The sequence below is a fragment of the Patella vulgata genome, chromosome 6 (genome assembly GCF_932274485.2).
Source record: "Patella vulgata chromosome 6, xgPatVulg1.2, whole genome shotgun sequence".
NCBI lineage: Eukaryota > Metazoa > Mollusca > Gastropoda > Patellidae > Patella > Patella vulgata.
This window is the reverse complement of record NC_065884.2, coordinates 39,197,655-39,220,823: the sequence shown is the minus strand read 5'-3', so window position 1 is coordinate 39,220,823 and position 23,169 is coordinate 39,197,655. Positions and strand designations below refer to the sequence as shown.

The window sequence follows — 23,169 nt, the reverse complement described above, 5'->3', positions numbered from 1 at the left end:
GTTGCAATGTTGTGGCAATACTATTCCTTTAGAGAAATGGAAGTTCTTGGTTATCTTGTCATCTTAGAATCATAAATAATATCTAAAAATATAGTACTTTTAGGTGTCATCTCTACGTCGTCTTGTAGATGTAACTCTTTTCTTTCTTTGATCAATATACATAAACACAACTGTCTGTAACAATAACATATACTACTATAATAGTTTGTAAGGTTGAAATATAACAAGTACAACTCAAAGGAATTGGTATTTTTCATTCCAATTCGTGAACACTGGAGTCAAATCACCGAAAAGATATTAAATGCAATGGTTTATGTGTATTTTTGTAATGCTGATTTAAATTCAAGGTACACTGTAGACATCAGATCCAAACTATTACTCTGTTTAAATTAAGTAGAGACGGATGTCGTGCACGAGGCATGTATGTTTTCCCATTCTCATTTCACATAAACGTTTTTTATACGCCCACATTGAAATGTGGTCGTATATTGTCGTCGCCCCGTCCGTCCATCCGCCCGGCGTCCAAATTCCTTGTGGACGCTCTAGCGGCTAAAGTTAATATCCGATTGAGACAAAGAATCCTGTTGATTTTCAACGATTTTCGATAATTACTACAAGGGTTATGGCCCTTGATTACTTTGAAAAATCTTGTGGCCGCTCTAGAGGCTAAAGTTAATATCCGATTGACTTTAAATATATACACATTGTTTAAGGTCATGAGACGAAGAAGCCTATTGATTTTCAACGATTTCCGATAATTACTGCCAGAGTTATGGCCCTTGGTCTCTTTAAAAATCTTGTGGACGCTCTAAAGGCTAAAGTTAATATCCGATTGACTTTAAATTTATACAGTGTTTAAGGTCGTCAGACGAAGAATCCTATAAATTTTCAAGGATTTCCGATAATTACTGCCTACTGCCAGAGTTATGGCCCTTTATCACTTTGACAAATCTTGTGGACGCTCTAGAGGCTGAAGTTAATATCCGATTGACTTTAAATTTATACACAGGGTTTAAGTAAAAAATATGCAACAACACTTGTTGACTGCCCGGGTGATTTAGCTGCTGTGGGCGTATGTTTCATTGTCTGGCAACCTATCTTTATTAGAGGTAACCAGTGTATGTTAATAACAGGCCACATGGACATAAACAGTTCATATGGGCGGCTTATCTGACGGCTCCATTTCACTCGCAAAGAGATAAACTGTCAAAAGTGAAAATGGACTTTTTTGATTTGTGTCTTAATAATGAGTAATTGCTCCACCAATCCTCAGACATTCACCAGTTCGTCGTGGCATGCTCCTAATCAACCGTCCAATCACGATTTGGGGCAATCTGACCCACTCCTCTTGCAGTGCCACGGCCAATTCTTGTAGTGTTGTCGGTTGACGTTGACGTCGATGAACACGTCTCCCGATCAAATTAAACGTAACACACTAAAGCAAAAATACGCTAAACAGTAAATATTATGCAAGAACCGATAGGAAAGCAAACATGGATAGATAAACCAGCACGCGGCAGTTTCACCAACCCTTTCTTGAAGTGCCAAATTTGACAATGAACCCCTCCCACGTGTATGGCGCTATTGCGTGTCGCATGTACAGCTCAGTGCTTCTGTTGGGGCGATAAGTTCTTCATCTGTGAACATACTCCCAAGCATGTTAAGTATCAATGACTATTTATCATATCACAGCCTGCATAGGTAATTGCATTTCAATATCCCCTACATTTTTTTGAAGAGTATATATACCAAGCCTTAAATCAGTTGTTTCGCACATTTATAGTCACTAAACAACGGCCATGTTGTACTTAATAAGCTATGGACATTTAACCATCCATAAGTAATAGACTGAAAAATGGTTACGCGTGTCGGCCATAACATCCGGGCATTTTTAAATAAGAAATAGGTTACGTGCCCTTGTTTTGAAATTAGTCTCGCTTAACCAGTCTACCGACCATTCTACGTCTGATTGACTGGCCGGGATAACCAAGACTACTTTTTTACGAAACATAACAGAAAGCTGGAACAACTCAACAACTGTTTTAAGAACCTTGTAAAAGTAATATGAAACTACTACTAGTATCATGTTCTTGCCTAACCCGAGTGTTTCAGAATTATTATTTATACTAAACCAAAAGATGTCGCTCCTAATCCTACCGTTAATGATAAAGCAATTTAAAAAATAAAACGAACGTAATTTCTAAAGCTGCTGTAATAACCAAAAAGCTAAATATTACTGCTATTCAAAATCGTCAACAATAGATTTTTTACGGCTGTAATAGTTGATAGATGTGTAGAAAATTGCACGTGCGACGGCTATTTATAGACTCATAGACTCTAGCGCTGAGTATAGTCGCACTGCGTGATTAGCCAGAAATCACTTCGAGACAAGCCACTGACGCGTGCACATTCACCGTGTCGAGTTCAACTTTCTGTAGGGAAAATGTTCGCTGTACGGGGCACCCTATCAATAGTTTTTGATAATTTAAACAGCTAAATCCTTGATTTTGAATGTTTTGTATACTAAATGTTAGCATGGGCCAAACAAATCCTAATGATTTTCTGATAATTACTTAATGATTTGTCTGCCCGGACGATTTAGCTGCTGCGGCAGAGCCTCGTTTAACATGGTGACTAGGCGGCGCCGCCGCCGCGCACTGTCCAAACTGCCGCCTACTGAGCCCAAAAGTTGAAGACTGGCCGGCAACATACATACGTTTTGAAAATCGCTGACAAGGTTTTTCCCATGTGCCAGTACTATATCATGGTGCGAAGGTTTACAAAATCGTCTTTCTGATTGTTTTATGGGTATATTTCTGTCTGCGGGTCAGCCGCAGCAGTGTTTTGATCTTGATTTTACAGGGTATTACTCAATCCATGGTTTAACAAGATGCCAAAACTAATAGTGTATCAAATCTCCGAAACTATTTTTTAAGTGCTCAGAAATCGAGTCTAAGGGAGTCAATTTTCAAAATTTTCTGGGGGATGGCCCACAAGACCCCCCGCGCGGGCTCGAACCTACGGTGCTCGTGGGTCGGGCGCACCGACCAAATCCTTAGACGAGGCTATGTGCTGCGGACGTATGTTTCGTTGACTGGCAATCTATCTTTGTACTTTAATATACTGACCAGGTATCTTGCTTGCATTTTCATCTATCACCTTTCTAATTATTTTAATATAAATTCGTGTGTAAACGCGCCCAACAGTATGCAATTAATGGTCCATCTTATGCAAAACCAGATAACATTATGATAATCATGTTTGCCTTTTATGGAATGAAGTTAACCAGGGAGGGGTATATTTGAAGGGAGGGGTATATTTGAAGTCGCTTTAATAGAGTGCTGTATTTAGATCTGTCTGTTTGATTAACTTACATAAATAAATGCATTAAATGTTTTGACATGATGTAATTGTCCTTGTAATATTTAATGTACCATATCGGCATGCGTCAGCTTACAAAGTGGTGTCTAGTTGTGTCTTACAAGCTCCAGTTGGTAGATAAACATCGCAGATAATTAAATATTATTATGCATTTAGGCGAATATTTCGCAGGACTTTGAGCGGTTGTAAGTAAGGCCTGGTACATTCAGTTGAACATAATTAGTGAAATCACCATCTTATATTAGTAACCATGTTAAGAATATTTTGGTCCAGTAATTAGGTTTTAATAAGATATGTTCAACAAGATCTTGATAAGCTAAAAGTGATTATATTTAATGCATTAATCCATGTGTTTAATCTTATTGGGAATTAATGTATTAAATGATTTGAATATTGTCGAATGAACAGTTCCTTGGAGTATTTAATAACTACGTGTCAATTTCGAACGTGAATTAAATTTAAATTTGATAACTTAAATATTTTCCTTGGATACCCATATCAATACAGTTAACATCCCGCTTCTCCCACTAGAATCAAGGCATTTGCGTAATTAAATGACCTTTCCCCATTACACGCGTTCAACAAGATCTTGATATGCTAAAAGTGATTATATTTAATGCATAAATCCATGTGTTTAACCTTATTGTGAATTAATGTATTAAATGATTTCAATATTGTCGAATGAACAGTTCCTTGGAGTATTTAATAACTACGTGTCAATTTCGAACGTGAATTAAATTTAATAACTTAAATATTTTCCTTGGATACCCATATCAATACAGTAAACATCCCGCTTCCTCAAAAGGGATCAAGGCATTTGAGTAATTAAATGACCTTTCCCCATTACGAGCTTGATTCTGCTTCTCGATAATCTCAACTTCCTTCAACATTAATCCCTTTATACTTGACAACTTACATTTATTGAAATTCTTGATAATTAATTTTATGAGATTGATAATGCTGAATATTCTCAACGCAATTATCAAAAACGATAAGAGTTTTAAATTCGTGCACTGTAAGATTGTTATGGATCAAACGTTATTAGTTTTCTTGACGTTTAACGTCTTACTTCATCATACAGATAGATTCCTCATCCTTGAAATAGATACATTGAATAAATGTCATTCGCTTTAATTTTTTACCAAAACGTGTAGCGGTAGATCTATACGAACTACTAAAATTTGCCACAGTGTTACCTACGTGTATTTTAAAATGGTGACATACACAATAAATTCTTCTCACAATTTTAAAACTATTTGGAAACCTTCTTCCCTCTAGCAAACAGTAGATAGGTTCTTAACGGAAGAATACTATTTTATTTTGGGCTATTTTCAGAAAATATTCATTAGTATTCGATCATATTCTGGTACACGTAAGTCAGTTTGATTAAATTTAGCTTATTGGGCATCGACAATTAATTGATAATTTGAAAGTTTCAAGATGTCTTTTTTATCTGTTGATGGCACATGATACCATGGCTGGTCGGTATCTTCAGAATATGTGAACAACCAATTAAATGATTTTTCAGTGAGTGACGTGTATGTTGATATGTATCAGTTGGGGGTATTTTCAAGATAAGTACAAGATGAACACTATCATATCATGGTCATTTCAAGTGTACGGTAATTGCACCACCCTATGACGTATCCCAATATGACTGACGTATCTGGTCAAAAATGTGCAAAAGGCACGTGCCGCTTATGAATGGTCACAGTTGTGATGAACATAATGAAGTGTACACGTTCTTGATAGTCATGAATATCAAGACGTATATATCTTCGATAACAATTCTTTTTCTTCTTTTTTGGCTATCTTTACCATACGGCTCGAATAGCCAGTCGAACATCTTCAGGAAACGATTGAAGTGTTTATGATAACTGGTATACATACATACCATATGAGGTCTAGCTAAGTGTTATTGTTATTTTATGGTGTCTAAAACTGAAATGACCGTATCTACTCACGTTAGTGTAAACAAGTTAAACGTAAGTTGAATTTATTTAACGGTGTAGTTATGATTTCAATCAAAATACAAGATATTTGTGATTTTTTATATGTCCGTCCGTCCGCTGATGAGCCGAAGAGGTCTATTGATTTTCAGTGATTATCGATAATTACTGCCAAAGTTATGGCCCTTGATCACTTTGAAAAATCTTGTGGGCGCTCTGGAGGCTAAAGGTAATTTCCGATTGAGTTTAAATTTATACACAGTGTGTAAGGTCATGAGACGAAGAAGTCTATTCATTTTCAGCGATTTTTGATAATTACTGCCAGAGTTATGGCCCTTGATCACTTCAAAAAATCTTGTAAATGCTCTAGAGGCTAAAGTTAATATCCGATTTACTTTAAATTGATACACAGTGTTTGAGGTCAGGAGACGAAGAATCATATTGATTTAGAGGCTAAAGTTATCATGCGATTGACTTTAGATTGATACACAGAGTTTAAGGTCTTGAGATTTTCAATGAATTTTTATGACTTGAACAGCTAAATCCATGTTAAAAGTTTCGTATACTAAACGTTAGCAGAACTTTATAAAAACCAAACAAATTCTAATGGTTTTCTGATAATTACTTAATGAGTTGTTACTCTTAATTAGATTTTAATGTATTATAAATGTTTCATTACCGAAAAAAGTAAAAATATTCGACAACTCTTGTTGACTGCACGGACGATTTAGCTGCTGTGGGCGTTTGTTTCGTTGCCTGGCAACCTATCTTTTGTTTTACTGCCAAAACAATATTCGTCAGCATGTCAGTTAAAAAGCATAATTTTGTCGCTAATATTGTACATACTATTTAATATTTTTATGAGTTACCATTTTTCTCACCGTATCTAAAGATCCAGGTGCTTAATAGAATTACCAAACTTTGACAAGTTGTGACTGCTTTGTTAAAACAGTATTACAGAGTTAACATACCGTTTCTAATAATATAACATTAGATTACTAGAAAGAAGATAATATACCTTTAAGCAATATATCATATTCTCCGACATTCATCTTTACATAACTTTCTCTTGTAAAGATATTTGAGACATATTACTCTTATTGCTGACTTAAGGTAAAATTGTTAATGGAATGAAAAACGGTATATAGGACTTTACTTCTGAGCCATCTACCATAATCGTGTTTGATTATGTAGATCGTTTTCCTTCAGCGCCCTATGTATCTAGAACAGGGTAACATGCATAACATCACCGAATGTTATGGCTAATGGTGTGTTGTTGATACGAGCGTATAATGATGAACGCACTTATGGCGCCAGGAATAAAGATACGGAATAATTGAAACGGTATCTGTGGGGTATTCCATCTCTCGTAGAAAAGGTTAAACATGCGCTAAGCCAACTTTAAGGTAAATGGTATCAGTTAGCTATATGAAATGGACGATGCGCTACCTTTAGGATTGGTGAGTGATCCCAGAGGAGCATGTTAAGTGGCTTCTGATTAAGATCATTGTTTTTAATAACCAAATGTTTATACCCTATTCTTCATCATTCGATGCTGATAGATGTATCCATAAATATAAATTATGAAATACGTCATTGTGGTCTTCAACTAAATAACATAAAGGGTCGTCGTCATAAAAATAAAGCTGCTCAATACTTTAATTGTAGTAGGGCCGGCGGAAGCAACTCTTGATTGGGGGATGGAGGAGGGGGGGGGGGCTACCGTCCTATAGGACTTTGGCAGAGGGTCCAGTGGTCGTCTAGGCCCTGGAAGCTCCCGGGAGTCTAGATCGTCGGAGATGCTTTCTAAGCGGCTTCTGTCTAGTAAAATTACTCAGCATTGAAGTTTTTATGGGTTTTTTAATCCCTTACCATGAAAGCACTGCAGACGATGGTGATTTCCTGTGATGCTGAACTGGACAAATATATGCATACTAATACCAAGGTTGTGGACATTCTAGAGGTCACAATGGTTATCCGATTTTGATGAAACTTACAATGTTTATAACCCAAAGATCTCGGTTCCTGTCGATATTGGCGCATATCGGGCCGTAACTTCTTGGATTATAATGGCCCTTGATTGTACGAAAAACCACACTCTAAGCTTGTGGGCCCTCTAGAGATCACAATTTTTATTGATTGTAAAAACCGTTCAAATATATCACAGTTACACCATTACGGCTGAGTTCAAAGCTCAAATGGCCGCTCCTCTTTACGCAAATAGTGTAAAAACATATAATACCCAGGGCGACCTTCGGATGTAAACTGTGGTCGCGCCTACAGTCTGAACCAGCACCCGAACGCAAATGGCCTGGACCATTGGCTTACAAAGCTGACTCCATCCGGGTTAACTGGTAACATGGATCATTTCACAAAGTTTTTTGTCGTGACCCTATATATATTCTCTAACTTCCGGTTGTTACCATGAAACTTGAATTACGGTCCATGGTGTAAATAACGCATTGGCAATTTTATGATATTTTCAGACAAATCTGCACACGTGTCAGTCTTTTCAGCCATCTTTAAACTATCTCGACCGTGCTCTATCGCATGGTACGGCTGGTCACGGCCAGGGGTTGAACTAAATGTCATTTGCATGTAAATAGTTCGACTAGAGTACGGAAATCCGTACAACCGAAGGTCGGATGGTCCACGACATTTAGTTCAACCTCTGGCCGTGACCAGCCGTACCATGCGATAGAGCACGGTCGAAATAGTTTAAAGATGGCTGACACGTGTGTAGATTTGTCTGAAAATATCATAAAATTGCCAGTTGCCAATGCGCTATTTACATCATGGACCGTACAACCGAAGGTCGCCCTGTCGTGGACCTTCTAGAGGTCACAATTTACTTTCGATTTGCACTTATCGGACCGTAACTTTCTGGATTATGGACCCTGATTGTACCCAAAATCACGTTTTTAGCTTGTGGGTCCTCTCTAGAGGTAGCAATTTTTGTCTTATTTTCCAATTCGTTCAAATATATCACCGTGTCCATAATCATGGTTGAGTCCGAATTTCCTAGGAAATCGGACCGAAACTTTCCGTCAAATGGCCGCTCCCCTTTACGCAAATAGTGTAAAAGTATGTAATACCGTGTTTGTAACAATTTTCATCCGATTTCGATGAAACTTAAAACGAGTGTTTAAGTATCACTAGTTCTTGGGTGATTTCAAGTTTGATGCGCATCGGACCGCATCGGACCTTCTGTTGTGGTGTTATGCCAAATGCCTTTTACGCAAAATGTGAAATATGACCTTCAAGAGGCGACAATTTTTGTCCGATTCATCAGATGAAAATTAAACTATGTGTTGAGGATCAAATGTTCTTGGACGAGTTTAACTTTGGTACGCATGAAACCTTCCATTCTAGAGCTTTAGCCCCTGCTATAGAATGTTAGAAAAACCCTTTCCCGTCGTGTTTTAATTAGCCGATATGTCATAAATACAACGGAAATGAGATTGAATGAAATATTCGACTGCTCAGTAAAGTTAACTAATCGCGACCCTCGCAACATGGGAGAGGGCTCTTAACCCAGGGATCAGGATCGTGAATAGCAGGGTTTTTTCTTCTGAAAGTCTCACTTCTATATTAAATTCAGGTCTCTTCCAGTTACGTCACTGTAACTAGTTACTTGCGTGCAATAACCTGGAGAAAAGAGTACTTGCGGCCATATTATTGGAAGGGCTAAAGCCCCCCCCCCCCCCCGCCACACACACACTCCGCCGGGCCTGTGTGGCACTGGTGTGATTCGTTCGATTTCTGTTGGGCCATAGCTTCATAATATTACAGACCTGTTTGGTTTCGTAACTGATTTGTCGAGGCCACTATAATTGTTTCTCGCGTATGACTAATCTAAAGTTGTGTGATACTAGTATTCTGATTGTTTTTATCTGACCGGGTTATCTCCTCAATAGTATCGATAGACTAATACGCCCTAGTATTTCAACAGATAACGCATGAATACCAGTGTTGAATAAACCTCGTTTTACAATGATGCCCAGTTCCATTCTAATAAAAATATACCAATACTGTCTCTTTCCATTAATTTACCGTGTCTATACATTAATTAATACCTTGTAATTAATCTCTTTCTTAATTTGTTTTTCTAAAAATACGTACCTGGTAAAAAAAAACAAATAACGGTCCAAGATACGCTACTGTACCTAATTCATAAAAGCACGTTGAAGTGTTTAGGCCGCGTTATTGTATCATATACACTCATTATACATTATTGTATCATACACACTCATTATAAGTCATTGTATCATATACACACATTGTAAGTTATTGTATCATATATACCGGTTGTGAGTTACTGTATCATATACACGCATGGTAAATTATTGTATCATTGTAAGTTAGTGTATCACAGACAAGTAATCTGGTTTATGTGTGAATTTCTATACCTATTGTTTTCTATCACACTTGTTCTAATAGGTCACCTGTGTTTCATGTTAGCCTGTAATTATCTAAATGTCTTCACCCGCGGCATCGTGCCATTTTTCCTTTCTTTATCAAAGAATCAATTGGGTGTTGCTGCTGTTAAACTGATAACCTTTTTGCGTTCTGTCCGGTATGTCCATCAGCAGGAACATAAAACTGTTATGGAAACGTGTTGAACCTCTTTGTACATACAGCAACCCGTTCATAGACATTTAGTAAAAAGCTAACTAAAAGACCACTATAGGTTGAATCTTGTGTAATTTTATCATTTAGATACCGAATATCAAGAGATAATGCTGCAGCTACTGTTGGTTCCATTATCATACAAAGTTTGGAATAATCACAGGCTTTCTAGAATATTCAATCCCAACTATCAAAGATGGATAAAAAAACATTGGAAGTTGCTTTGTTCCTGCCAATCATCATATATTTGTAGTTGGTCAAATTAAAATAATCCACTAGGATATTTGATTTTTGTGAAGTTATGTTAAGTAAGAAATTGTATTAATGAAATATATTTGTCTTCTGAATTCCAACCCATTTGGTCCATTCAATCATAATTTTATATATATTGAAGTTTTCTTACGACTATAAATAAAGATTCCAAAATAGATTTTCAAAAAGCGGTGCTTAAATGTTTGGGTGCTGTTTTAAAATCAAGAACGTGATATTATAAGGTGGTTCTAAACTGAATGTTTTGGCCTACCGAGTTTGAGAAATTATATAAGAATATTGGTATTAAGTTTATATTATGAAATACTGCATACTTCTCACAATTTGAACTACCATTCAGCTGTTCATTATTGCTGGCATCTGCACCGAGTTGCGCCTCTCTACTGGATTATTTGATTGCAATTACTAATGATTCGCCTACTTGAAGCTGTTTAGCAATTACCAACCGTGTTTTTAACGCGAAATTCATTTCTAAAGTCATTAGCTCCCACACTGCTCCTTAAGTAAACATAACCAAAAGACTTGTATTATAACATCTTGTAGTCATTGCAGACTGTTGTCTACAGAAACAAATAATGACCATTGTAAATTGCTTAATTGAAACAAATGTCATTACTACAATATTATGTCGTTCCTGACGCATTTCTAGATATTTATCTTCCAGTTGATACAGTTTGGTCAATTTTTTAACAAAAGGCGCATATTTGGAAATACATTGTTGGTTCTGCAATCATCAGTACATTAAACTTTGATTGTGCGATTAGAATTAAAAACGAACATGAAATCCAAAACATATTTCTATGCCTTGACCTAGTACTAAAAGTTATACACTGATCTAAGGTTACCAGACATTTTGGGACCACCCTATATACTGTTCTTACATCTCCATCTGTGCCTCTATAACATTTTCCAAGATGGAAGTTATTAGATTACGTTGGTTGTTTTCCTTATGGATGCCATCTTGAAAGAATGTTCCTTTGAACGAAAGGCAAATTTCTTGCAGATAATATTTTTGACATTTTCATGATTTGACCTAATTTCCGGTTTCTTTTCAGGTGTTTACCCAAAGATCGGTCTGCGATGAATAACAAAGTGCACGTGGATGAGAGTGAACCAACCGGCGGTAAGTATCTGATCATGGGAATTTCTTTGGTTGGAACCTTGCAGCAAATTTGAACTTTATACAACTGAGACTGTTTAAATTTGTTAATGTGTCAAAATGTAGAAAATGAGTAAAGAATGTTTTGGGAAGAGAAGACCAAAAAAACCCCAAAAAACAGATAATACATTTCATATAGAAAACATTATAAAACCTCTGGCAATATCTTAATTTTAAGTATTTTAAGAAGAATAGATGTCTTTATGTTTGTTTCATTGATTTTAATAAAGCCTTTGATAGAGTTTGGAGAGAAGGTCTTTTCTACAAACTATAAGAGATAGGTGTAAATGGTAATGTTTATAAATGTTTAAAAAATATGTTTTATAACAGCCAATTACAAGTCAAAGTTGGAAATACACTAAGTGAAACGTTTATGAATAAAGTAGGTGTCATGCAAGGAAATAACCTTAGTCCGTTATTATTCAACATCTTTATTGACAAGCTCCCATATGTTTTAAATCATTCTATTGATGTCCCTAAATTAAATGATACCCCTATTCCTGCATTACTATATGCTTATGATATTATTTTGTTTTCATTATCAAGTAGTGGTTTACAAACGTCATTAAATATAGTTGATAAATATTGCAAGCAATGGAGACTTAAAATTAACATTAAAAAAAACACAGATAAAGATTTTTAATAAATCAGGAAGAAAACTTTTTGACAAATTCAATATTAATAGAAACTGCCTAGAAATTGTTCAATTTGATTGGTTGATGCTTTGGGACACGATAACTTTAGTTCCAATTAAGTGAGAGTGATGAAACTTGGTGTATAGTTTCATTACATCAATACCTTGGAATGGATTTCTTTACTCTTCGGATTAATGGTACATGTTGCCGATTTCATAATTTCATGATTATTTCATAGATTGTAATTAGATTCCTGTACAATATTGTGAGTTTATTCTAATAGATAAAATATAGACTCAGTGCACATAAGCTTGAAATAGAGACAGGAAGGCATAAAAAAACCTTTTGTCCACAGGGATAAGCGGACCTGTAAAAATGGTACTAGCGGAGAGATAGAAGATGAAACGCACGTTCTTCTCCATTGCTCCGCCCACAATAATCTTCGGAAAAAGTTTTTAAGTTATCACATTAAAACTAGTTTGAATGATTCAATATAAATGTATACAAGATGTTGCAAACTGTTTAAAAATAGACATTATATACCATTTGCTATGTAAGGCCTAATATATACCTTCCAAGCATTATTAATATAATTTAATATACTTTTAGAAACCTTATTCTATGTTCTTTGGTGTTTATTATTGTATTGTACTTTGTATTGTATGCTTTACCATACTCGTGTATATACCATGCAGTCGTGTAATAAAGCATTATTATTGTCCCCCGCCTTTCGAAGAAAGCAGGGGACTATTAAAATGGGTTCGTCCGTCTGTCCGTCTGTCCGTCACACATTTCGGGACACAATAACTCTCCTTCTAATTGACCTAGAATGTTCAAACTTGGTGTAGGTGTTTATTAGGTCAATGCCTTTTCTGCTTAAGGTAAGCAGGGTTAAGCAATTTGATTGGTTGATGCTTTGGGACACGATAACTTTAGTTCTAATTAAGTGAGAGTGATGAAACTTTCTGTTCAGGGTAAGCAGAGCGATAAGCAATTTGATTGGCTGAGGCTTTGGAACACAATAACTCTCCTTCTAATTGAGCTAAAATGTTCAAACTTGGTGTAGGTGTTTATTAGGTCAATGCCTTGATGGAGTGTGAAGATGAGCATTTTCTGCTTAGGGTAAGTAGAGATAAGCAATTTGATTGGTTGATGCTTTGGGACACGATAACTTTAGTTCCAATTAAGTGAGAGTGATGAAACTTGGTGTATAGTTTCATTACATCAATACCTTGGAATGGATTTCTTTACTCTTCGGATTAATGGTACATGTTGCCGATTTCATAATTTCATGATTATTTCATAGATTGTAATTAGATTCCTGTACAATATTGTGAGTTTATTCTAATAGATAAAATATAGATAAACATGAACATCCCGTCATAGACATTCACCTCAATTCCACCTCAAGATGATGGCACACAAACTACTTTTATAGACCTCCCAAACTTCATGTGTTCTCAGACTGTACCTTAGAGCTACGAAGATTTGCTAAAAATAAAACATTGGTCTGTCGGATGTGTTTGTTTTAATGCAAACATGGTAGTGTTATCATTTCTAGCTGTACCTAAGTAAACAAACCTTAATTTGGTGATGTTACAGGGCGCAAATAAAACGACCGTTCCAATATACACAACATTTCATATAAAAAAAACCTTTTAAAGGAGCCAAATCGCTAACATTTGGGACCTAGAAATGGACAGAAGTGCTAGAAGTGGGGCTGAAACGCATTATGGTACACGATTCGTGTACCAATGGTAAAATGTTTATTTTGTCTTAAATATTGGATATCAGAAGCCCATCTTTTTCCGATTAGATCACAGCATCAATGTTGATTTAAATTGACAAAAAATTCGTGTTTTCAAAGTTGAAGATTTTGGATGATATTGAGTTAGAGACTTAGCTACTTTAAGTAGTCTGCTTTGAAGTGAAGAGAAATCTATCCAAAGGCGCTTTAAAATATAGGCCCTAAAAATAACTTTGTGAAACGTCACAGATTGATTCAGTGTTATTGAAATTTTCAGGCAGTAAGGAACATACTGTTCACTGCAGCCACATTCTGTAGAATTATTGTAATAGAAAACTATTACAGAACCACCCGTTTCGTAAAGTCTTATATTTTAAAAACAACAAAAAGCCAGTTGTTTTCTTTTTCGCTGGTAATGTTGATCAAATAGTCAACATAATAAACAGTATGTCTCTTTTACATAGGTTTTTAATTCTTATAAAAAATTGTTTATTTTTACGTAATTTTAGACTTAACAGATTTACCCCCACGCTGTCCGTCTCCTCACAATAAACTTTGTTTATAATAAATATATACATATAACCACGTGCATTAGTTCTGTCCTGTGTATAATGTTTTTACACAACACTACCGTAAAAATATGTAACATGTTCACATAAAACAATGATGTAAACATGTGAAGTAAATACCTTGACCTGTAATAATAACCTTGATATACTGATAAATTTTACTTATATATATATATTTTCGAAATAAAGATCTTTTAGGAAAGAAAACTAGGTTTTTGCGAGTACTTTCCGCTTTATTAAGCTTCTTCAGGCAAACCATCCCAAACTTGGGCTGACTGTCTACAGATAATTTCACAGAGGCGGTTTTGTTTGCGAAGACAAATTTAGGAGTATCTAACCTTGTTTTGAAAGATAAACAGATTGAAACTCTAAAGCAATTTACAGTGGTAAAGACTGCATTGCAATATTACCTACCCACTAGCACATTATTATATATCGCTTTTACCGGAGTGGCAGAAGTTGACATTTTACCAACCTGACATATGTGTTTACATAAAACACGTGCTTCGGATTATTTTTACTCTGTTGCGTATACAAAGCAGTAGTCCAGTCACGTAAGCTTTTTAAATGGACTGCATTTAGGGCAGAGATCATATTCTCGAAGTATGACGTAGATGGATCGCTGCGTGCAGTATGCAGGCAAACTTTACCAATTCCAACAATTGATGTGACGTAATAACGTCATGGTTACGACAATGAACTATAATGGCTATAATATACACGATAAAATAATATGCATATCATTAACAAAATTATTAATTAAACATTTATAATTAAAACGACCTATTAGAAGCAAAGGAATCATATTTTATTGAAAAATTTAAACCACTGCTTAATTCAAGGTGTTGATTTTTGTTATATTAACATTCTAGTTGTGTAAATTAAAAATGTTTTAATTATAAATGTTTAATTAATATATATATATATATATATATATATATATATATATATATATATATCCAGAAATATTAACACAACCGTAAAGCTGCACTACTTTGTTTCACGGTAAACGATGAAAAGATAAAAAGTATGCCGACAAAAACTGTTTTCAACACTGGTTTAATAACATTTTAACATTTTAAAGTACTTTTCGTCCGTCTTAGGACTATTCATAAATAATGTCATTGTCCTGACTTTATAGTTACCATTACATCTAAGAATTGTAACTTTTCATTGCTATCTTCCATTATAAAGGATAGACTTACACAAACCTTTGGAGATGAATTCGAAAACGAATTCAAACGAAATTGGAAAATATTTTTGGATGACTGTTTTATATTGTGGACGCAAGATAATGATTCCCTGAAAGACCTACATAATATACTTCAAAACTTACATCCAAGCCAAACTGTCGTATCATCGACTTGTCGACTTGTCGTGTCGGAAGTTTAAAACTGCACATGCGCTATAGTCTTAATCTACAAGACCCTTTCTATAACTATTCGCTAAAACACTTAGCTCATGTGAAAACAATAGCCTATAGGTTCAAAATTAAAAGAGTTTTAGAAAATAAAGACTTTTTGATGGACTTTGTTCAAATTTGGCATAATCATTACTTTCAAAGAAAGAATGACACCCTCGGGTGTAAATGTATGACCGAACCACTACTGTCATATTGAAGATGGGCTGTATGAGCGAAATTTTGACTGGACAGCGGCACTATGACCTACTCTTATATCGAATTACAACTACCAGGGGATCTTTTACGTGCCAGACCCTCTGTGCAGCACAACTGACAAGAGGGCACCACGCCGGAAATCTGGATGAACTTTCTCGGCCAATGTTTTCTCAAAATAATGAACCATTTTGTGCCCAACATTTTGGTATTATATTAAAAAAAATCTTGAATTACAGTAGCAGGACCAAAGTAAGTTAACTATGTTAATTCCTTGAATTCGGGCGGTATCGAACACGTTAGCATACACTACCTCGTGTACGGTACCCACCAATACTTAAAGATGACTAGAGCGATAGTTTAGATTTCAGAAGATTTCACATTTGTTTTATTACAGGGTGGGTAGGGGATTGTAGAAAGCCTCAAACCGGGCCACATTCTTCAAAATCACCGCATTGGTGTAGCACGCCACCCCAACAGTTGCAGGATAAGTTTTTTTATGAGGTGCAGAAAACGATTCGCAACTGTTATTGACCTTATCGCATATTCATCCGATTGACATCACTAATGGGATTGAGGCCTAGATGATTAAAAATAGGCCCAGTATTGCCTTCAGCTATGAACAACTCTAAAAGTCCCATACGCCCCCCTCCCCCACGTCTCTTATTTTGTTTTACAAATAATTTCAGAATCAATAAAATGGTATCAATGATGTTTGATACGACTGAAAAAATAATTTGCCTAAAATTGATTAAACAACAGAGAATGAGAAATATTACATTTTGAATCCGTATTAATGATAACGTACATTTACCCAATATGTTCCTTCCAATGGATCATCATTTAACTTGAAATCAAAGGATGCAGTCGATCGAAGAAAAGGGATTTAAAAAAAAAAAAACAAAACAAAAAAAAACACGTTTCAATATGACAGTAGTTGTTCGGTTATGCATTTACACCCGAGGGTGTCATCCTTTCATTAAAAGTGATGATTGTGTTAATATTTGAATAAAACACTTAGCACATGTGAAAACAATGTAATTCAAAATAAAGAGTTTTAGAAAATATATTTTTATAGGTCTGGGTTTTTTTGTTATTGTTTTTTTTTTAACGTTTTATCTGTCAACACTCTAATAGGGCGCAAATCTAGATGGACTTTGTTCAAATTTGGCACAATCATTACTTTCTAAGAAAGGATGGCACCCTCGGATGTAAATGCATGACCGAACCACTACTGTCATATTGAAGATGGGCATACCCCATACTATGAGCGAAATTTTGCCAGGACAAATCGAATTCCAAGTACCAAGGGATCTTTTACGTGCCAGGCCCCCTGTCCAGCACAACTGACAAGGGGCACCACGTCGGAAAATCTGGATGAACTTTCTCGGCCAATGCAGGGATCGAACACCCGGCCTCCGGTTTACCGAACCAACGTCTTTCCCGCCTATCCACTGTGGCTCCCCCACAAAATATCAACAAAAAAGTGGGTGTCATTGACCCTAGGGGGCTTGGGTACGGAACAATATTGTTATGGATCGGCATGTAGGACATACATCCAAAAAATGGGCATATACCAAAAACAATATGGACCATCCGTAGGGTGTAAGGAATAAGCATGCTAAGTTCAAAGCCGATTCAGTCAGACTTGCGGCCTCCATGGGATCCACCCAAAAAAAACGTGGTGTTGCTGTCCCCGGGGGCCGACCATGCACCGAAAACAATGAGGATAATCGTTAGGGTGTAAGGAATGGGTAACTAACTTCCAGGATGATTCCTTCAAAATTGCGGCCTGGAAACGATACGCCCAACAATTGGGAGTGGCTGCGTTCCTGTGGGTCTGGCTTGCACAAAAGCAATAAGATCATCATTAGGGTGTAAGGAATAAGTATGCATAGTTTTAAGACTCGCTTAGTCGCAACCATCAAAAGTGTAACGACGGGATGGACAAATCGATCGATGGACTAAACACGCTACCCCTCCATTCAGCTAGTTTAAAAGGGACAACATACCTATAAGATGTATTTTTTAAAACTCTTTTAATTTTGAAATTAGATTGTTTTCACATGTGCCAAGTGTTTTAGCGAATAGTTATAGAAAGGGTCATTGATACGGATTCAAAATGTAATATTTCTCATTCTCTGTTGTTTAATCAATTTTAGGCAAATTATTTTTTCAGTCGTATCAAACATCATTGATACCATTTTATTGATTCTGAAATTATTTGTAAAACAAAATAAGAGACGTGGGGGAGGGGGGCGTATGGGACTTTAAGAGTGTGTTCATAGCTGAAGGCAATACTGGGCCTATTTTTAATCATCTAGGCCTCAATCCCATTAGTGATGTCAATCGGATGAATATGCGATAAGGTCAATAACAGCTGCGAATCGTTTTCTGCACCTCATAAAAAAAACTTCTCCTGCAACTGTTGGGGCGGCGTGCTACACCAATGCGGTGATTTTGAAGAATGTGGCCCGGTTTGGGGCTTTCTACAATCTCCTTCCCATCCTGTAATAAAACAAATGTGAAATCTTCTGAAATCTAAACTATCGCTCTAGTCATCTATCAGTATCGGTGGGTGTCGTACACGAGGTAGTGTATGCTAACGTTTTCGATACCGCCCGAATTCAAGGAATTAACATAGTTAACTTACTTGGGTCCTGCTATTGTAATTCAAGATTTTTTTAATATAATACGAAAATGTTTCATTATTTTGAGAAAACATTGGCCGAGAAAGTTCATCCAGATTTCCGGCGTGGTGCCCTCTTGTCAGTTGTGCTGCACAGAGGGTCTGGCACGTATAAGGGTAGGTCATCATGCCGCTGTCCAGGCAATATTTCGCTCATGCAGCCCGTCTTCAATATGACAGTAGTGGTTCGGTCCTACATTTACACCTGAGGGTGTCATTCTTTCTTTGAAAGTAATGATTATGCCAAATTTAAACAGAGACCATCTATAAGTCTTTATTTTCTAAAACTCTTTTAATTTTAAAATTATACTGTTTTCACACATGAGCTAAGTGTTTTAGCGAATAGTTATAGAAAGATTAAGACTATAGCGCTGACAAGTCGACATCTCGACGTTACGATAAAATTAACATCTATATATGCACACGCACACACACACATAATCAGTATGTGTAGGGGATATATTTTGTTTATTTATATTGTGGCATCTAAAGTATTTTGATTGTTACCAGTTGTGCAATTTGATATGGATCATACTAATATTTACATATTGATATACGCAACAGGTTTCCGTTTTTATACGCCCACATTGAAATGTGGTCGTATATTGTCGTCGCCCCCGTCCGTCCGTCTGTCCTCTAGAGGCTAAAGTTAATATCCGATTGACTTTAAATTTATACACGGTGAGACGAAGAATCCTATTGATTTTCAGCGATTCGGATAATTACTTCCAGACTTATGGCCCTTGATCACTTTTAAAAAATCTTGTGGACGCTCTAGAGGCTAAAGTTACCATCCGATTGACTGCAGATTGATACACAGAGTTTAAGGTCTTGAGACGAACAAGTATATTGATTTTCAATGAATTTGGATAACTTGTACAGCTAAATCCATGGTATTAAATGTTTCGTATACTAAACGTTAGCATGGGGCAGAACTTTATAAAAAAAAAATTCTAATGATTTTCTGATAAGTACTTAATGAGTTCTTACTCTTAATCAGATTTTAGTGTATTATAAATGTTTCATTACCGGACGATTTAGCTGCTGTGGGTGTATGTTTCGTTGCCTGGCAACCTATCTTTTTCAGAATGGTTTTGATTTTACAAAGATCAAAGGCATGAAATATCAAGGTGTACATTTACATGGTGCTGGGAATAATTAACACTATCAGATGCTGTTGCGATATTTCGTTTGATGTCGAACAAAGTTTTAAACCATCCTATTTTGCGATGTATTCAAAACTTGCATGTTATGTAATTCATATAGCGTGTATTTTTTTAAGAGGCATTTTACTGGGTTTAAGATTAAAGCAAGGCTAATGTTTGGATTATCGGACAGATTTGTTATGTTTTATCAAACAGTCGTATTTCTCTTATGTTTGCCAGTAAGAGCTAAGTCCAAAGATATGAGTTATCGACTGTGCTGCAACATTGGCGAGATAGCCTAAACATTTCCATCCCCAATTTGGCTACTAGTATCGTCTTCATAGAATAGAATATAATAGAATTTTATTGCATCGAAATGTCCTTTGATGACAGCATATAATATGCAAAGTTTAAAATAGTCTTGATAACAAATGCATGAAGAGTACGGAGGCATGGTGTCTTGAATGCCTTGAAATTTCTCAAATCCTCCATTTTGGGTATTGTCATCAAATCCTACCAGCTTTGCCATTCATGAAGAGAGAGAGAGAGAGAGAGAGAGAGGGGGGGGGGGGTAACGTCCACTTGACACAAACTAGGTCATTTCGGGACTAACACATGATTCAATTTTATGTCAATAATTTGCTTGCGCACAGGGGTCTTTATCAGCGGGGTACCGGAGAAACCCCACGAGGTTGGAAAGGCAACCCCACTCCTTGTCACGTACAAACGAGAAATCGAAACCACACCACTTGACTCAATGACAGACCCCCACCCACCCATATTCATGGAACATTCTGTGGTGTAGATTAATATTCACATTTAATATGCGGTAATGAATTCCACATAATTAACATACATTGATTAGATACCCGACTACAAGTGTGTAACAAGTAGACTTTTAAGAATAGTTTAATGTCCCTTGTTCTAGTTTAAAGATAAATTGTTAACATTATTAGATTAAACAACTGAATTTTAATCACTATCACTCTGTACCGGTGATAAGCTTGAGTCGCGATGGCCCAGGGACAGTGAGTTATAAGACGCGGTTATCTTAAACACGAGTGCCCGGGTTCGGTCCCGATGTTCACCGAGAAAGTTCCTCGGGATTTTCCGGCATGATTTCCCCTATGACTCCTTGACCTCTCGACTAACCAAATCTCCTGATGCACGACACTCGCCATGACTTATTAGGGTCGACAGTTCTGTAAATGTTTATGAAAAATTGTTCTGATCAAATTCATCTGGTAAATTCGGTTCCACTCAACTTCAACTGTATAAATACTGTAAAATAAACAAATCAGGAATTACGGTATATAAAATACATCATGAATTACGGTATACATTCTACTGTAGCAAAAGGTATCACACCAAACAAAGGCAAATGCATTTGTTTTGATTTTACCTTGGCATTCCAGTGTAGATTTCCCAGCACAGTTTTACACTGATATTACATTCTAAAACTGGAAAAAATGGTGTAAAGTTAAGGTAACTACAAAATTTTATCAGGTATAAGATGTAAGTTAATATTGAGCAGGTATGTTTATCTGTTACGCTCTATTTTGTAAGAATTAACATCATCTGTTCTCGTGTTCACAAACTACTCATTAAAATACACGATACAACTTTCAACATGAATAATACATCTGGTTTCTATATTACATCACAGCTGTTTCACTGAAATAAATGAATATGGTATCAAATTTTCACGCGTGTTAAACAATTACCTAAACACGAACTGGTGCATATTTATATTAGAAGCCGTCTTTACCCTTTTTATATACCCCTGGGGAAATGTGGTCGTATATTGCCGTCGCCCCCGTCCGTCCGTCCGTCTGTCGGTCCGTCGGTCCGTCCATCCGTCGTCCACAATTTATTGTGAACACTCTACAGACTACATTTATTATCTGATTGTTTTGAAATTGATATATGTAGTTGATATTAGTGAGATTAACAAGCCTATTTCCGATAATTACTGGAGTTATGGCCCTTGTTTCACTTTGTTGCACCTTGTGAACGCTCTAACGACAAAAGTTATCAACCGATCTGTATAAAATTTGTTGGCATAATTTAAATTAGTAAAACAAAGACGCTTATTGAATTTCAGCAATTTCCGTTAATTGCATCTATTAAATTCCCCTAATTACCTACAAAAGAATAAATATGCGACAACCCCTGTCGACGGACCGGACGATTTAGTTGCTGTGGGCTTATGTTTTGTTGCCTGGCAACCTATCTTTAGCAATGTAATAAATTACCATAACCCATGCCTGACAACCTATCTTTAGCATTGTAATAAATTACCATAACCCATTACATTGAAAGTAATTAATTACCATTACCCATTACTTTATGACTATATAAATAAAAAAATAACATTTTCATAGAAATTAAAAAGACAACATTATTTTTCTGCCATGAAGTACCTACAAAATCAAACTCAAAATAATCCTTGATTCACTTAATAGATATTTGTTTATGAATTATTATTTCTAGCAATTATAACATCAAGGCAAATTTATAGTGACGGGCAGAGGTGACAAAAACTGACATTTTCACTGTATGACTTGAAAAATGAATCAAAACTATAGTTAATTAACTGTATTTTCTTTTAAGTAATTTTTTTAAATTTTTAATCAGTCCAAATAGTTTTTGTATAATATAATCTATAATAAATGGTAAATTATTCAGCATGACTTTAAAACAAAATATATATTAGTTTTAAGTAAGCATAAAATGATGAGATACTTGAAGGTCATTGTTTGGTTTGTCACTTGTTACCTTGAGATTAAGATTAAAGTGCAGTAAGACTATTTATTGTCTTTTAATCTAACTGACTGATTGATTGATTGATTGATTGATTGACTCAGTGATTGGCTGCAAATTAGTACTAATCTTTGATTATAATAATAATATACATCTTATCAGAAATCCACTTTTTAGGTTACATGTCTAAAAAAGGTTCCTACATAAAAAGTAATAAAAGAAACTGTTTAATGCCTTCTTATTTTTCTTCTAATTTAAAAATCTTTTTTTTTAGAATTATAATGAATTGGACTTGAGTCAGATTCACTTAATTACTTCTTTGGTGCTATAAAATTTGAGGCTTGTCATATTGGAAATATTTATATATGTCATAAAATGTAATTGAAAAGTAATTAAAATGTAATTGACCATTACATGATTTTTGGAATGTAATTAATTACATTTCCATTATTCATTACTTTTGAAATCTTCCATTACTCATTACATGGCCATTACTTAAAAAATGTAATGAAAACATTCCATTACCATTACCCATTACCATTACCCCAGCCCTACCGTGAAGTGTCAATCAGTCGGTACCTCATGATCGAGGCTATCTCATGGCGTCAGTTTTGGAAC

General features: G+C 35.7%; 1 protein-coding gene across 6 annotated transcripts in view; it reads left to right on the top strand.

The window, feature by feature from the left end:
• The window catches only part of LOC126825405 (myosin light chain kinase, smooth muscle), a 103,720-nt gene that overhangs the window by 51,489 nt on the left and 29,062 nt on the right, over nt 1-23,169 (top strand). For 5 of the 6 annotated variants that reach the window (XM_050555070.2, XM_050555069.2, XM_050555068.2 and 2 more), the window contains exon 2: nt 11,285-11,352. In XM_050555070.2, the coding sequence (XP_050411027.1) occupies nt 11,285-11,352 (68 nt within the window). Of the gene's footprint in view, nt 1-5,343; nt 5,367-11,284; nt 11,353-23,169 lie in introns of those variants that run through there. The other variant, XM_050555072.2, reaches the window with a different exon arrangement.